Source organism: Pipra filicauda, unplaced genomic scaffold (assembly GCF_003945595.2).
Source record: "Pipra filicauda isolate LSUMZ 115617 unplaced genomic scaffold, ASM394559v2 scaffold218_size1660888_pilon, whole genome shotgun sequence".
NCBI lineage: Eukaryota > Metazoa > Chordata > Aves > Passeriformes > Pipridae > Pipra > Pipra filicauda.
The window spans coordinates 398766-416001 of NW_024104330.1; the positions used below are offsets into that span (position 1 = coordinate 398766).

Sequence of the window (17236 nt, forward strand, 5' to 3'; positions counted from 1 at the left end):
CATTTTCGAATTCATAATGAAATGGCTTTTCATACACATAACACCCACTTTTTTATTTTATTGTGTTTTGAACTGTTCCCACAGTTCTTTGTGTTGCTAAGTGCTCGTTTGTTTTCTCTGAAAGCTACATTAACAAAAATATTCTGTTAGGGAGGGGAGTAAATACTAGTTGTCTGTACCTGATCTCAGTGACTCCAGCCTGACAGTAGCATATTTTGAACTGTTGTTAGGTTACTTTTGATCTGCGCCACTGTGTGTGAGCTCAGAAGCTTGCCCAGTGTTTTTTACAGCTGTCAGAGTAGTGGATGTGGAGTTTCTCTGTAGCTTTGTGGTGTTGTTTCAAGAGCCACAGTGGAACACTGATTTTCAGAATAAGGAAACAGAGAGGTCATATCCCACTTCGCACAAGTGTGTGGAAGAGAAAGAGGCTACCTCATGTTGTTATCTCTCATTTATCTTTTCCTGGTCAGAGAAACAATCACAGCTCTCAGAAGACCCATGTTGAAATCCAATGTGGAAAGGTGCAAAGTGCATCCATTAATAGTACTGTGTGCTGCATTGATGCTAAAGGGTTTTAAGAAACACAAATCCTGCTGATACCTACTGGAGACTGCCAGGTTTCATATGGAGCCCAAGAGCAGGGTATGACTGTCTCACTGAATCTAATCCTCTGTGACCTCAAGCACATGTTTAATACCAGAAGCTCAGTAGAGATCTCTGCATGCTCCTGGGACCTATAAGCATTTCTCAACAGACTGAAGATAGACATAAAGGTGCACAAAATTATACTAATGTGCTACTACAAAGGTGAAGGATCTGGCTAGCTTGATGAGTCCCTGTAGCACCAGATTAGATGAAAATGGAGATGACCTACTTAAATACTCTTACAAGCTTTCCCTTTCTTTGGCCCTTCTATGCCAGTTTGTTTCCAGAGGTAATGAGTTCTTTTCAACTTACAGGTCTCACTCTTTTTGGATCAACTGCATATTTGTGGTCACCTGCTGGAAGCAACAGGAGGTTTGAAGACTACAGTTGTCTTTTGCACCTCTGTTTTCACTCTTTGTACTTGTTTTTTGCCAGGCACCAATCTCCACGATGGGCTTTGGCATTCTGTTAACATCAATGCCAGAAGACATCGCATTACCCTGACACTGGATAACAACGCTGCCACTGCCAGCCATGCAACCACTGTCTCAAGGATCTACTCTGGGAACAGCTACTATTTTGGAGGTAGGTTGTTTCAGACAGGTTTTTGTGATGCAGATCCTCAGGTGCTCACCATTGAGTTCTCCCCAGGTGCAGGGAGAACTCTGCAGCTAAGAGCAAACGGAATGACTGATTTTGGACAGCCAATTGAGCTGCAATGCATACAGCACTGTGGGCAGATTGAAGGGTGTTGGTTAAGCCTAACAGAGAGAGAACAAGCAGAACTGCTAGCACAGCTGTAAAAGTGGATAACTTGTATTGGTAGCCAATGGATACCTACATCTAGCTGGCAAAATATGCAAAATCTACAAAACTTTATTAACCACAAGTGGGATATTTAGGTTTTTGTTTTGTTTTGTTTTGTTAAAAGGCCCTAGAACTATTAGTATTATCAATATTCCTGTAGATATCACAGTTCTGATCAGGCTCAGTGACTCTAGACTTCAGAACTTAGATGACATGGCTCAGATCTACAGAGGTATTTAGGTATGGTACTCTTGTGGAAATGAATATAGGTTTAGTTCAATTTTTAAAATGGAAAGAACAGTCTTGAAAAATATTATCTTCTCCTTTTTGGAGTGCAAGTATTAATTTAGATAACAGTAGTGTCATTAACTGTCTTTTTATATAATACATTTCTGTGTAGTGCTTCCTGTAGCGAGGGTCTGATTTTGATGAACCCTCTGAATACAGCACTAAGTGAGGATGCACAGGAGGCTTTGGATCTCAGAGTTGTCTAAATATTGAGGAAGAGATACAAATGGCTTTCTTACTGCCCACAGGATTTCATCCTTTTACTGTGTGCATTGCTTCAGTAACAGAATTTAGCTCATAATGATTTTACATTTTGTACAACTTTTTCAATGTGAGTTAGTTGCTATCAACTGTGGAGTTTAAAGATGAAAAAAAAATCACATTTTGATTTGGCTTATCACTTGTGAAAACCTCATACTCTGATATTTCCAGTAGCTGGTTGCTCTCTATTTTTTATCCCCTAACTGGATTTATAACACAGGAGGTTGCATAGCACAAGGAATAAAAACATTTGGAATTATAAGCCTATGAGTTCTTGCATTATGAAATCCCAGCAGAAATAGTTGAACATTCCAATATTCTTCTCTGCCTCTGCTCTTTTTCCCACAGGGTGCCCTGACAATTTCACTGATTCCCAGTGTTTAAATCCCATTACTGCTTTTCAAGGCTGTATGAGGCTCATCTTTATTGATAACCAGCCCAAGGACCTCATTTTAGTTCAGCAAGGCTCCCTGGGGAATTTTAGTGATTTACACATTGATCTGTGTGGCATCAAAGACAGGTAATTATTATTTCCTCTTTCTTGTATTTGTTCTTTTTTCATCCTAGTGGTTTATAGATACAGGTTGCATTAAGTGAAAATTCTAATCTGCCAACATTACGGATATTAGGCATAATAGAGCTACTAATAGAAAATACCACAACAAAGATAGGAGGACTGGAGGGGAAATGGTTTCAATTACAGGAGGCTCTCTTCACATTGACTTGTAGGAAATAGAGTATGCAAATTCAATCAAACTACAGGTTGGTGAAAGAATTAAATTTTATGCATAAACAACATTAGATTGCTTTGAAGTTTTAGAGGAAATGAAAGAGAAGGAAAAATTACTTGATTTATCAGAACATGTCATCCCCTTAATATATTAGTTGGTTTTGCTTAAGTAAATAATTTACAATTTTTCTTGTTAGCCATTACAGCACATTCGTGATGAAGATATGGCACACCTTATGTGCAATACTGCCCTTTCAGCGAGACAATAAATGATGAAATGTCTGTATCTGCCAGAGACACCTTTGAGTTTAAGTAGTAATCCGAATTCCTTCTAAATTGAAACCCGAGAGGAACCACAGATTTTCTTGTAAAAGTAGAGAGGAAATGAGCAACTGATATTTTTTTAAAGTACTTTATAATTTCTCTTTTGTTTCTTGGGGATTTTTAGTGTCTAAATATTTCTGAATTATTTCTGCAAATGTATGCTTTGAAGTTAGTATGTGGAATAATAGGTTCTGTTTTGGTTTTGGTTTTTTTTTTAATCTGGCTAAGTTCTGAAAAATGGAAGTGGAACTGCTGGAAATTTAATGTGCTTCAGATAGTTAAGGGAGTAGTAAGGATATTTTGGAAATGCATTAGGACCGTAAGCATTTAATGTATTTTTTTCAGATATGTTGCTTAGAGAGTTGGAGCCAAAGGCCAGTCTCCATTATTCCTTACTGTAGGAGGGAACAGCCTGCTGGAGCTGCAGTTTTTTGATAAGTGGGCAAAACCTCCGTGATCTGAGGCCTTTATGTTCATATTTGTATGTTCATGTTTGTTAATTTGTATGGAGAAAGTACTCAATTTGCTGATCAAACCTCTTTCCAGGTTTAATGGTTACTGAATTCAGGGGAACGTGAATTTCACACTTTGTGTGCCTGAAATGGTAGATGAAATTCATAAGATAAAGCTGATTTAATAAAAGGAATTAAAATGTCATTTTTCCTGAGACTTAAGAGGAAGAATTTTATTGTTTTCTTGGAAAAACAGATTTTTTTAAAATCAAGTAGACCATTCAAAACCAACTGGTGTGTTTGTATGTTGAAACAAAAGGGAATTCTTCTGGCATGCTGCAAAGGTGTTATGGGATGTCCCCAATGCCTTCATTGTCACCAAGTGCAGGCTACAGTGTAACTCCGTGGTTCTACTGAAATTAAGTTCCTTATTTTTAGTGTACCAAGGATGACAAGCATCAATCTCTGATCACACCATAAAATTATTTAGGACAAGAATCCAAATATAATAAGAATGGTGGTGTTTTACATTAACGCCACCATTATTGTGGAATATCACACACACACAAAAAAAAGTTATATGTAATCTAGTAAATATTTAAACACTTTATTGAAATGCTTTTCTCTGGGCAGCTTTAAATTTGTGTGTCCATACCATATGATCCAAATAGATCAATACGAGACATGATCTCTAGTAGTTATGATCTAGTAGATATGATATACTAGATCATAGAGTAGATATGATCACAAAACCAAGGTAGATTTTAAAAAAGGAAAAAAAATTATTTACAATTGGCAAAAAATTATTGTCTTATAGATGGATTTGGTGTATCAGTGGAGGTGCCTTGAAGGGGAAGAGAGAAGCCTGTGGTGTGGGAAAGTGTTGGGTTGAACTTCAGAAATACTCCTCATCATGGAAAGGCGTGAGCCTCACTGGCACTGTGGAGACTGAAACTTTCTCACTCAGTGAAACGGCCAGTGCTGCCTCCTTGTCTGAAAACTCCAATAACTGTGCTTTTGCTGGGAAGAAGAAAGGATGTATGTTTGGGGTCTTTGTGGTCCAAATCATGTTATACGTTTTACACATCTGGGACACAATCTTGAGAGAAGTTAAATTTACAGAATTGATTTCATGAAGTTAAGTTGTTCAGTTCAAAGAAAATAAATAAGGAAATTGATCCTAAGCTAGTGGATGAGCTGAGGAAAGACTGAACATGAAAATATTTGTGGAGTGTGTTCCTCCTAGTCATTTTTGAAAATTGTAGGTTCTGCAAGCTTATATTATGGCATAATCAGTTATAACAAAGTAAAGGTGCAAAGTTTGAGATAACAGATTGAAATGCAGTTGTGCCAGGTCCTGCACTCAGGTCATAACAACCCCATAAAATACTCCAGGGTTGGGGAAGAGTGGCTGGAAAGATGACCAGCAAAAAAAGGATGTGAGGGTGCTGTTTTGCCGGTGGCTAAACAGAAGCCAGTGTGAGCCCAGGTGGCCATAAAGGCCAAAGGCATCCTGGCCTGTATCAGAAATAGTGTGTCCAGAAGGACTAGGGAGGTTATTCTTCCCCTGTACTCTGCACTGGTTGAGGCTACACTGTCAAATCCTGTGTTCTTTTGTGCTCCTCGCTATAAAAACAACAGTGAGGTGCTGGAGCATGTCCAGAGACGGGCAGTGGATCTGGGGAAGGGTCTATAGAGAGAATCATATGAGGAGTGGCTGTGTAAAAGTTCTTCACTGAAACGGTTGTCAAGCACTGGAATAGACTCTTCAGGAAAGTGGTGGAATCACCATCCCTGGAATGGTTCAAAAAACATGTGGATGTGACACTTTAGTGGTGAACATGGCAGGGCTGGGTTAACAGTTGGACTTAATGATCTTGGAGGTGTTTTCCAACCTTAAAGATTCTATGATTCTATCTAAAGACTTCATTGATGTCTAGTCTGTAGACTGAATAGTGTACTCTTGAGTAGTTTTCAAATATTCTTCAAATTGGTTCAATGCACAAAATGTCCGACACTTTCAGTTACTGTAATTCAACTAGTCACTGTAGTTAAACTAGTGCTCTGTATCGCAGAGGCTTTGGACTATAGGAAAGCTGGGATCTGGCTCCAACTGTGTAGGATCCGGCTGCTTGTTCTCTCTGTATAAGGAGTATTAAGAATCTGTAAAAATCTCTTCTCCAAGAAATGTGATCTTGCCTTTCTTAATTATAAGATTTATTGCTGTGTGCACTGCAAAGCACACGTTTTTGTAATTTTAGCGCATGTGGGAATCGTGTAACTTAATTACCATGTAAATGGGACATTTGTCTTAGTTATCTAAGCAAAAAACCTCTTTTGATGAATATCCTCTATTTAGAAAGTAGTTTATTTGTTACAGTCTTGTAGACCAAGCTCATTCAAACTTGGACTCTGAAAGCAGTGGTTAGGCAGTTCACTGCAACTTGTGCCTGCTCTTAAAAAGAGAATTAATGACTTTGTTTTGAAAAATGACAAACTTGGATGACTATTGATGCCCGCAGTGTGTTTTGGAGAGAGAATCCAATTGTGCAAGTATATTATACACACACCACACATATACACCCTGGGACTCTTTGTATAAAGTGATGAACCTTCATCTGAAGGACTGAGATTTAATGTCACACTATCACTCATCTCTGGTATTTGAACAATATGTGTGCTCAGGTGAACTTGGCATTAATGCCTTCTGTCTCCCTGTATTTGTTATTTCTATTCTTCAGTAACTATTTCTTTGGAAATAAATGCCCCTGGCACTACACGGGACATCAGAGAGTACACACAAAAAATAGGGCTGTTCATAAAAATGTGCAGAGTTTAGCCTTCTTTCCATTTGTAGGCTGGGGAGACAGTGCCGAGTGAAGATGCTTTCGGAGATACAAGTGACCTTAACTATCTTGTTGAACCTGCTTTAAGCAGGCAGCTTTTGCTAGAGACATTGAGAGGCTTCCTGCAGCCTTAGCAATCCTGTGAACGAGTCCACCCTGTACTTGTTCTGGTCCTAGATGAATGGGCAGTTCAGGATGTATCTGTGAGAGCTGAGATCAGCAGATAACACAGAAAACCTCGCGTATTCTGTGCTTTCAGTAGGACGTTAAGACATTGTACAGTCTTGAGTTGAACACAGCAGTATGGGCTGTCCAGATGATGGAAGAAGCCCCATTAGCACCACCTCCTATTAAGAGACTTCTTTTTTCTAGTCCTCACGACAATGCCAGCATCACTAATGTCTCCACTGTTGCATATCAAGTTGTTGCATATCTGACTTGCAATCGTCTTGTATGGTACCTAGACATTGTCCTTAGGTTACGCATCCCGCGCAAGGAGAGACATCCCCAGTCTATTCAAGTCAGAGCTGTGTCTGCTTCACAAGCCCTGCAAAGTATTCCCTTCTTCACCTCCCTCAAGACAACGCTGCTCCTGCAAAACCAATGTTCCCAATACCTTATGGAACAGAAACTAGAATCTGTAGAATGACACAATTTTTCTTGTAGCATTATGCGTATGGGACCCTTGGCATTATCCCCACTGCCTGCCTACTACTAATCCTGTTAACTAGATTTTTTTTTCTTTTCTTCTTAGTATGTATATTTGTGTGATTGTGCAAATACAACCAAGTAGAGAGTGTTCAGTCTTTTCTGAGGATATTGAAAAGTGTGATGCTTACACTGCTCTTGTTATAAAGTGTTAGAGATCATAGCTGGCTGTGGTGCATTTATCCCCGTTCCAGTGAGAGATAAAGAAAAATTGAGACAATATTGTGCTAAGCCATAGAGGTCTGCTCCATTTTTAAAAGGAAATAGATTTCGTTTTATCCATCTCTTTCTTTTTGCCTTTTCAGGGTTTCTGCTTTGTTAGGATGGCAGGTGCACATCAGGGCTTGTTTGCTTCACACTGAATAAAAAAGTCACAAAATACAATTTCTTACAGCATGCTGGCATTTCCCCTTTAAGGCACGGTACAGAACAGAAAGCAACAATGCAGAAATGTCTGGAAGTGAAGGTGCCATGAAGTCCTTGAACTCAGAGACCTTTTATTGGTGAGGAAAGGAGATATCTTTCAGTACTGATGCAGACTTTTTGACCATCTCTGACCAAAAGCCATCTCATATGGGCCTAAACAAAAAAAATGCAGACTCTCTTTGAATTTATTTTCAGTTCAGAGTGATATAGATTTAAGTTCATGGCTACAGGGACCATTCACCTCTCACTCCTGGTGTTTTGAACTGTGCTTTTTGGGAAATGAGGCATCTTCTGGGAGAGACATATTAAACCTAAAGCTTCCAAGAGAAAATCTGAGCAGTAGGAAAGTCTAATAAGAAAGGAATAATGTTTTTGGTCTTTGGCCCTTAACGCCTTAAAGAGCAGATGTCAGTGTCAAGGGATGGGGAGGTAGTAAGCAGCATAAAAAATTCATTTGCTTCTCATAGATGCAGTAAGACAGAAAGAATTCACTCCGTTCTCTTGATCTCCACTAAGTCTCTAGGTTTAAGTGTATGGCCAGGCTCCCTGTCCTTCACCTGCAGGTCGTGTGTTAAGCCTTTACAAATATAAAATGGAAAGACTTTCATAAGTATTTGTGGTTTAGAGAAGAAAAAAACAAAACAGCATACAAGAGAATGTCTTTTTCCTAATGGAAAAATGCATTTCCCTCTTCAGTATTTTATGGTCTTTGCAAAGATTTCTTGACCCTGTCAAGCAGCCTCTTGAAAATGGGTTAGGGATGTGGTTACAGAAACTTCTCACTCAGCAGGGTAAGAAATCACAGCTGCATCTAGTGCAGCAGCCAGCTGCAGTGTGCCTGGCACAGATCTCTTCTTTCAGCTTTTTTAACACTGATGAAAGGCACAAGGCTGCTGTCCCTGGAGATACCAGTGCTTCCCTTCTATGGCTAATGTGTGCGCATGGGGCAGAAAGGAGAGTCGAATCTTCTTGAGCCTTCTCAAACTGACAAATCCTAACCTGTTCCTTCAGAATGATAATAAATGTCTTAGTTTCTCTAGTGCTAATAATAATTCTCTAACCTGAGGTTTATTTAGTGCTGTGATAGGCCAGAAACTCAGATCATTTGCTATTTTTTTCATGCAGTGTTTTATCCTGTTAGCTTAGAGGAAAACATGCTTGATGCCATTCCCCTGATCTAAGCAGGACCCCTGAACCATAGCATTGATACCAAAATACTAGGCTCTTACTATGTAGAGCCTTCATTTTGAAATTTGATATAACTGGCAGCTGGGCAAATTTTAAACCAAAAAGCAGCTGGTAAAAAAATCAGGTGTGCTAATGTGTCCAAGTGAGGAGCAGCAGGGAGATAAGCAAACACTGTAAAGTAAACCTTATCCAGGGCTTCCACTTGGCATTTAGCTGTCCTTGGTTATCAGTTATGCTTCTAAATTTCTGTTCTCTATAAAGATATACAGAACCCAAACTGTTTCTTGAATGGCCCACTGTTGATGAAAAAAACCCCATAAAATAGGACTGGAAAACATGCCTTGCAAAGACAGGCTGATTAAGTTCTTTAACCATGTTGCCAAAAAACAGGAAATAAACTCTCCAACCAGTTTGTTAGGTTAGAAAGCCAACACTACTTTATTCAGTGCTGGATGCATGGGGGTCATTTGACCTAACGTGCACACCCAGCAACCTAACAGACCAAGTTATATCCATGAAACTAATACACATTCGCTACATTTCTATAACATATTCATTACATTTCTGGAATGTATGCATATATGCTAATTATTTCTATGGACTTATTTGGATATGGTTCCAGATCTTCTAATTAATCTCTTCACCTTGAGAGTACCTCAAATATGTGGTCAGGTCCTAATGTATTTCTCTTATCATTCTTTGCTCAGACACACAATCCTTGTTCTCAAAACTAAGGCATCTGCTAGTACATATTAATCACTGATATAGGTAAATAAGGAAGCAATACCTGGCTATTAGGGAGTTAATACAAAGCCACATTAATCTCCACATTTTTACTAAGCACTGTATGGTACAAAACTAAGTATTAACCGTGGATATAGGGATCAAACACTATTGTGCTAAAGTTAAAAGAATTTTCCAACATCTTCCTCTAATGCTGCAGAGACTCCTTTTTGAAGAAATATGACTTGTTTGGTAATAACCAGAAGAGATTGGTGAGGGGAGGCAGAATAATGATCTTCAGGTGCTCAAAGGCTGCTGCAGCACTGAAGGGAATAATCATCTTTTCTGACCAAGATGTGTAGGAAAGCAGCCGTGACACAGATTGCCTGAGGAGACTGTCAAGTTTCTGTCACTGGAAGGCTTTACAAAAGTTGGATGAGTCTGTGAGAAATAATGAACATGGGTATGGGTGATTCTACCTTGGGGTGTGAGCATGGACTGAGTGATCTTCCAAGTTGCCTCCAGCTCTGTGCAATTCTGTTGCATTTGCTCAGGCTTCTCCAGCAGCTGAAACAGCTGTGTCTTGTTCTTACTTTGGGGGTTCTGAAGTGTCAACAACCATAACACTGCTCAAGAAAAAAAAAACAAAACCCAAAAAACAATGAAACAACCAACCCAAAACCAAGTGGGAAATATCTTTCAGGTATTCAGCTCAGGATATCTCACACCTGTGAGAAAGCTCATTTAGTAGATATGTCTCTCAAACACTCTAAGGCTGTGAGTGCTGCAGTGGGCAGTAGGGACTGTGTAGCCCATGGTATGGTTTGGTGGCTTTTTTTATAACCTGAGATATATATATATGAAGGGGAAAGGAGCAACACTTCTTACTAATATGTCACTTCCCTAACTTGCTCGATTCATTTTTACAACTGCAGGATGAAGCTATGTGATTGCAGAATTTATTGCCCTGGGTTTTTTTGGGGTTATCTTCCTTGCAAATTCTGTGATGCCTAGAATGGTGGTTAAGCTCAAGCAGGGATTTTTCTTTGATGAAAAGTAACTTGATTCCCTTCTGCTTGGTCCTCTGTTTTCATAAGATCCTATGACTTCTTGGAGTTCAGATGTCTGCCTCTCTTTCAGATGTACTGAAAATGAGGGTGAGAAGTTTGTAAGCTGTTTGAAGAAGGCAGGGACTGAGGCAATGGATATAGAAACATCTCCAACTTAGTTAATCAAGCCAACAACTATGTGTTGATCCCTTTGCAATTTCTATTTCAGTTGCTCAAAGATGAAATTGAAATCCAGTTGGATGTATTCACTGACCTCAGCCTTGGCCTGACCAGCCCTTTCCAAGAAATGCATCCTCTCTGGGCCGCTCAGAGGAGGCTCTGTATGCAGCTCTGACTACGCAGTCTATAAGTCTGTCTTTCAGGCCTCATGGCTGTTTCTAAAACTGACACTCTGTTCTTTTGTGTGCCACAAACTGTTCTCTACAAGGAGTGATTAAATAGGCTTAGACTCTTCAGCCTGGAGAAGAAAAAGCTAGGCAGAGTTTTGTGATGCGGAGCAGCATGAAGGAGGTGAATAATAAACAAGAATTTGCTGTTTCTCGCAAATTCAAATCTTACACTACATCAAATTGGATGTTGTTAGATGCTGTAGAGGTCAAATGTAAAGGAAAAAGTCAGCAAGGCGTACATGAATCCGTAAGCCACAGATGGCTGGAAGCTGGCAAAGTGTTCAGTGGGATGCTCTTGAACTTATTTCATCAGCATTTTTGCTGTGACCCTGTCAGAGTAAGGAAACTGAAGGACAGGCACTGTTGATCTGAAGCAAGTCTGGAGGGAGGTGATAAACTTAGGACTAAAAAGTCCAAGTTCCTCACTGTTTTTTAAATCAAAAGTTTCATTGTGCCCAGCTCTTTGTACCTCTGTTGCTCAAAACCAAAATATATTACATCATAGCTGTGGTAATCTCAAAATATATTAGAATCTGACTGTGAATTTTGCTAAGTACCAATACTTTCTGTGCTGTGTTTTCTTTTTCTACCTGTCAGTGTAATAACTGGCATGTGGGTCTGTCTGTGTGGGGGCAAACAATGGAAGGCATAGCCTGGGGAAAACTCAGTCAGCCACTCATTTAAAAATAAATGAAACGGGTAGGAAAACAAATATGCAGACGCTGAGGATTTGGCCACACTGTTGAGAAGCTCTGGGACTTCCCATTCAGCAATTGGCTCAAATGCCAGATTTTGTGACTAGAAATACTAGCTTCAGTCCTGAAGCTGAGTTGGTTGTTTGCTGTGGTTGACATTCTGTTCAGAGAATAGACGCAGGAATGTGGGCTCAAGAGATATTGCAGCTCAAGAGTTGCCATGGATATTAGGAAAATGTGCCAGAAAATCATTATACCTCAGTCCAGAAACACTGGATTTCCAACCCTTCATCATACGGCACAGATGCTCCCTTTGGGCTGAGCAAGACCTGCTGCTCTTACCGCAGATGGACCCCTTGGAATAACAGCAGCAAGGGCTGCAATGTTGCCTGCAGCCTGAAGGCATGGGTTGATTAATCTCATGCACTTACATGCAGTGGGACAAACTGCTTTGCGGTGTTAGTCACAGAGAAGAAAATTCCATTTCCAGGAGTCCTCGTACTCTGTATGTACACAAACGGGTAAGATCTGGTGTAGTTCCCCCTACTAGCTCCTCTGAAGTCTATAAAGAGAAGTGCTTAGAAGGTATTGCAGTTGGGATAACTTGTGCTAAAGAGCACAGTTTCCCTGTATGTAGAAAACTGGTTTCTTTTCCCCTGAATTGGTACGTCTCATGGAAGTCTCCTTTGCCCCTGGAGGTGGTGCTAGACAAATGTTTGCTTCCCCAAGGCTTTTGAGGCAAATCTTCTTGGCACACACCCATAACAATGACATCGGTTCCATTAATGCTTTTGAACTTGTCAGCCTCCATCACAAAAAAAGAAGTATTAGAATTGCACCGTGACAGAGTAAACTCTGTTAAGGAGTCTGAAATTTTTTATGATTCTGCTGTTCCTGCCAGGACTGAAATGGCTTGAAGCAGTTAACTTTTCATTGGCAGTTTAGCTGGACAGAGATAGAGCTGAGGCAGATGCAAAAGCACACTGTTGTACACCCACTGTTATATTGTCATAGATTCTATACGTGATTTGTGCTTGAGTATATAACATTAGGTAGTCTTTGGATTAGGAAGGTCTTTTATATGTTGAACTATTGTTATTCATAAACGAACTACCAGCATAGTCAGAGCCTGCTTTTCTTTAGGCTCAGGTTTGCATGAATGCATAGATAAATGCATGTGCTGCTCTCCTCGTCTACAACTGCTGAGGTACATTAGTCTGACTGCTGCAGTTTATGTTGATTTTACACTGATGAAGCTTTGACAGAGTTGTCCTGTTTTCCCTTGGCTGGCACCTTTCCCTTGCTATAGCAACTACTGACAGTACTTGTCAAGGGCAACACTGGGAACTTCAGTTGCATAAAGTGACCTGGGGGAGGAAGGGAAGGTAAAAAAATATTCACATTGAATCCACCTTAGCAGATGGACGAATGGTGCACCTTGTAGAACATCCTGGGAATTCCACTGATCTGCCACGAGGAACACAAAACCTGATCTCAGATATTTTCTTATGAATCCTGGCAGCGTTTCACCTCTGTAGCATCAGTGGGCAAACACAAACACACATTGATGTTACCATCCTTATTAAACCAAGATTCATCTGCATATTCCAATTCTCCTAGCAAACACAAATGGAGAGAGCAGCATGTGGTATACTCAATCATCACTACAATGGGATTGGCATTAGCAGTTTACCTCATTAGGGAGAAGTGTACAGAGTTGATTCATTGGAGTTGGCTCCCCCGTACTGCTTGAGTTGCAGAGCACAAATATTGTCCTTAGTCCTATCCTTTTATCCCTAGCTATGTTTTATATGTGAAAATCCATCATCATATTTTCTAAATAAATTATCTTAAAGTGTTCTTTTTCCTTGCTAAATAGAACTGACCTTTTAAATCCTTCTTTATGCCTATTTCCTTTGTAGATTCTATTAGATTTTATTATCAATTTTTACTTACAAGAAATAGTATTTATTTTACTTTTTTTTCCTTTTAGTGCTGAACTTAACATTGCTTCATGTGTTGTACTGTCAAAATGGGCCTTTGGGAAATTAATTACTATTTCAAGTGAAGGGTGTTAGGATAAATCCAATGGAAGCTCAGTGGTTTTTTTATGTTTCCCAAATCGCATCCAAGATTTAACATATTCCCTGCAGCAGAAGTCAAACTATATATGATCCTTCCATCCCCCCTAATTTGGCCATGCAAATGAGAAAATACCCTGGCTAATTATGTCCAGTGAGTTTTAATTTTATTTGTTAGCATCCCAGGCTGGGATTGAAAAAACAAACACTTAACATTGCATTCAACTCCACCTAAATACCTACAGTGTATTGTAGAAAGAATAATTAAAAAAAACCAAAACAAACAAGCAACACACAATTTGGCATCCATTCTTGTAATTTTCCATAGTTTTTCTATTTTCAGTATTTAGCACCTTTTTTTTTCAGAAATTACAATTATGTTATATAGTCCAGATTATTTTCTCTTTGCTTATGTTTTATAGCAACAAGTTGAATATTTTAGAATACTCTCCTTTAGTTAGGATGATGATCAAAGCTGGGACAACTTGAAGACATAAGAGGGAGTGTCATGTGTCATTTTTTAAAACATTTCTGATTTTGGTTAAATCCCAAAATTGGTTTAAATATTGCCCACCTCAGACTAAACAAAGCATTTGTACTGCACGCCTTCAGATTGTGAAATACCTGGATCTAGGGTTTTTCCATTAAATGCTACATACAGGAGGAGTTGTCCCGCCTAGTTATAAGGATCTGATGGTCCAGGTTAATAGTTCTTCTGATCTTTTGTGTCATCTTAAAAATCTTAAAAAGATCACTTCAGTCCTGTGAGTGACTATTTTCCCCCTCACCTTTTGTCTCCCTTGCCTGTTTTAGGAGTCAGTGAACATGTTTACAAATAGTTCAGGGTATAATGAAGCTTTGTGTCTTCTTCCAGTTTATATATTGACTAAGGAAACTGTGGAAAATTTTCAAAAAGTTCCCCTTTTTCATACTTGGTACTTTGTAAGACACTGGCAATTTACTTTGTGCTTGTCCAGCAAAAATTAAAATACTGTTAGAAATACCTTTTTCATCAAATTGTCCTTAAAGAAATTATGTTTTTTCCACTTTCTCTGTACTAAAACCAAAGCAAAACACTGGAAATAATAATGTGTTAATCCCTTGTAAAGATCACTAGACAGTGAAATAGAGAAATACATTACGTTCTGTGAGAGCTGAAGAACCTCTTGGGTCCTTCCCTAAAGTATGCACCTACATCACAAATTAGACAACCTAACTAATGGAATTAAATTAATGGAATTAAAGCCTTGCAGGTAGCTCATTTTGAAGTATGAGTCTTGGAAATCCTTTCAGTACAACCTTTCCAGGTTTTAGGGTGGAAGGACAGGATGCAGAAAAACTGAGCAAGATTTGAAAAATCCAAACCCACAGGCATCCAAAGCTGGGTGTTGGAATTAAAATCCCCGCAGTTCTGAAGAGCATCCCCCCATCTCCTCATACCTATTCTAATGTTTAAACTTAGCTGAATAATGCAGGTAATGGCAATACTTCTCTCTGTGATAGCTTGAGGGCTGACTGACAATGAAGTGTAATAAACTTATGCAGAACAATTTCCTGCTCTTAGACTGGTATATGATCTTTGTGCTGTCAGATGCACTTGGTCTGTGGTAGTTATAAAATAAGAATATATTTTTACAGAGCAAAGTCCCTGAAAAGTTAGGCAGTCACAGTGCAAAATCCCCCTTTGAGAAGGGGGCAGCATTCTAGGCTTTGTGTTTGTTTAATGGCAATGAAAATAAATGCTCAGATTACTTGGATAATGCCGTGAGTTGGTTTTGCCTGCCCTGCCTTAACTTTGTTTTCTGTGGCTTTGTTTCATACATGCAAGACCAGCTGCAGAAAATGGCAGTTCAGGCCCATGAAGCATCACTGGTCTGTATAAATACTGTGTTTCAGAGCAAAATAAAGATAGTTTTCTCAGATTGATCAGTATTGTTCAGTAAATCCTGTAAGTGGTAGGTAAAGAACTGGTTTGAGCAGGATGAACTCCTTCTTATAACTGCAATGATTTCTACTTGTGAAAAGTTGCTGACATTTGAGATAATTAGCATTGTCTCTAAGAGTGAATTCCCACTTGCATGGGAGAGAGATTTGTACTGAGTGAGACCCTTGTGGAGAAAGAAGGCAGTTTGAAGGTGGGTAAAGGTCTACTTAAGTGGCTTTTGGAATCCAGCTTGAGTGTGGAATTGAGATGTGGGGGGTACCTGAATAGAGTTCACATCTATTGCTATTCCTTTAGAGTCAAAATTCATGGAATGCGCAATGCCTTGGTAAATTAAAGGCCAAATATGGGAATGTATGTAGGAGATAATATCCTATCCTTGTTTGTTTGTTTGATTCTTGCAGATGGCTTTTCTGCATTTGCTTTGTAAAATTATGAATTTTAAATGGAACAGCTGTCTGTACAGGATGGTTTATTTGTTTCCCTTTTTTCATTTTCAAATTTATTTATATAAAATCCTTTCAGCTGATGCCAAGCCAAACTGTCAGCACATTTACCTCTATTAAAAATGTAGGTGTTCTAACAACAAAGCAATCAAACCTAAAAAAATGCTTTTTATCTAAGGAATAGATAACAGGCTCTTTTCCCTTCACTCATGCCAGTCCCAGCACAACCTCCTCCCACAGTTCTGTCCCAGTCATGCCTGAGGGCTGTTGTCATCAATGTTCAGATCGTCTAAATATTGGTCTCTCAGTGGTATGCCAGTTCAGATTCTGAAAACCAAGGTGGCTAGCAATGGAAATAATATATTTGAGAAGTCCAGTCATCAAGTTTTGCAAATCTCAAAAAGAAGAAAAACCTACCTTTGTGACAAGTTATTAAGATGACAGAAATACCTTTTTTTTCTTTCAGTTTTTTTTTTTCTTTCATTCAGTGGGATAGAGTATATGGTTTCCAGCATGGAAAGAAGAATTGTCTTTTTTCACATTTTCCTTGTTCTCTTTGTATTCTGTGAGATCTCATAACATAATAAGTTTAGGAAAGAAAATGTCGATGACTTAAAAATAAAAGATTAAGTATGCCAAAAGACTTTTTAGGACGTTGTTGATTGGCTTTTTAAAGTTGCAAGAGGAAAGAGAAGTTGGAAGGTGGGGTGATGAGGAGGGAATATCTGCTGAGGAAAATCAAGGGTCTGAAGAGTGTTAATTCTTTTGAAGCCTGTTGTAATATTGCTTTTACACACTCTTTCTCCCATCCTCCCTCTGGTTCTGGTAGTTCTCTTTTCTCCCTTTAGTTAAGGAGATTTAGCCCACTATTTTACCACAAAAAGTCATCTGGGGAGAAATAAGAATGGGATGTTCTTCTGCAATGCTTTTTCTGATGCTCTCTAATCTTCATTAGTTTTCTCCTTGGTAAACCTCTGAAGCTGTTATATGTTGTCTATGTAGTACCATTGGTAGATTTTTCTTCTAAATGTTTGTCTGGTCTCCCCTTGAACCCAAAAATAACCTTTGGCAAGGAATTTACCAAATTTGCGGCTCAGCACAACAGGGCCAAAACCCGTGTTATTGCAATTGGCCTCAATTTATTGAGTTTAGGGGAAAGACATCATTTTACCAGAGGAAAATACAGTCTGTTACAGCAACACCAGGAGTTTCATC

At 39.1% G+C, this 17236-nt stretch overlaps 1 protein-coding gene across 2 annotated transcripts in view; it reads left to right on the top strand.

Moving 5' to 3' along the window:
• CNTNAP5 (contactin associated protein family member 5) overlaps nucleotides 1–17236 on the top strand; it is a 293699-nt gene that overhangs the window by 159193 nt on the left and 117270 nt on the right. For both annotated transcript variants that reach the window (XM_039381219.1, XM_039381218.1), the window contains exons 9-10: nucleotides 1081–1230; nucleotides 2350–2521. In XM_039381219.1, the coding sequence (XP_039237153.1) occupies nucleotides 1081–1230; nucleotides 2350–2521 (322 nt within the window). The remainder of the gene's footprint in view (nucleotides 1–1080; nucleotides 1231–2349; nucleotides 2522–17236) is intronic.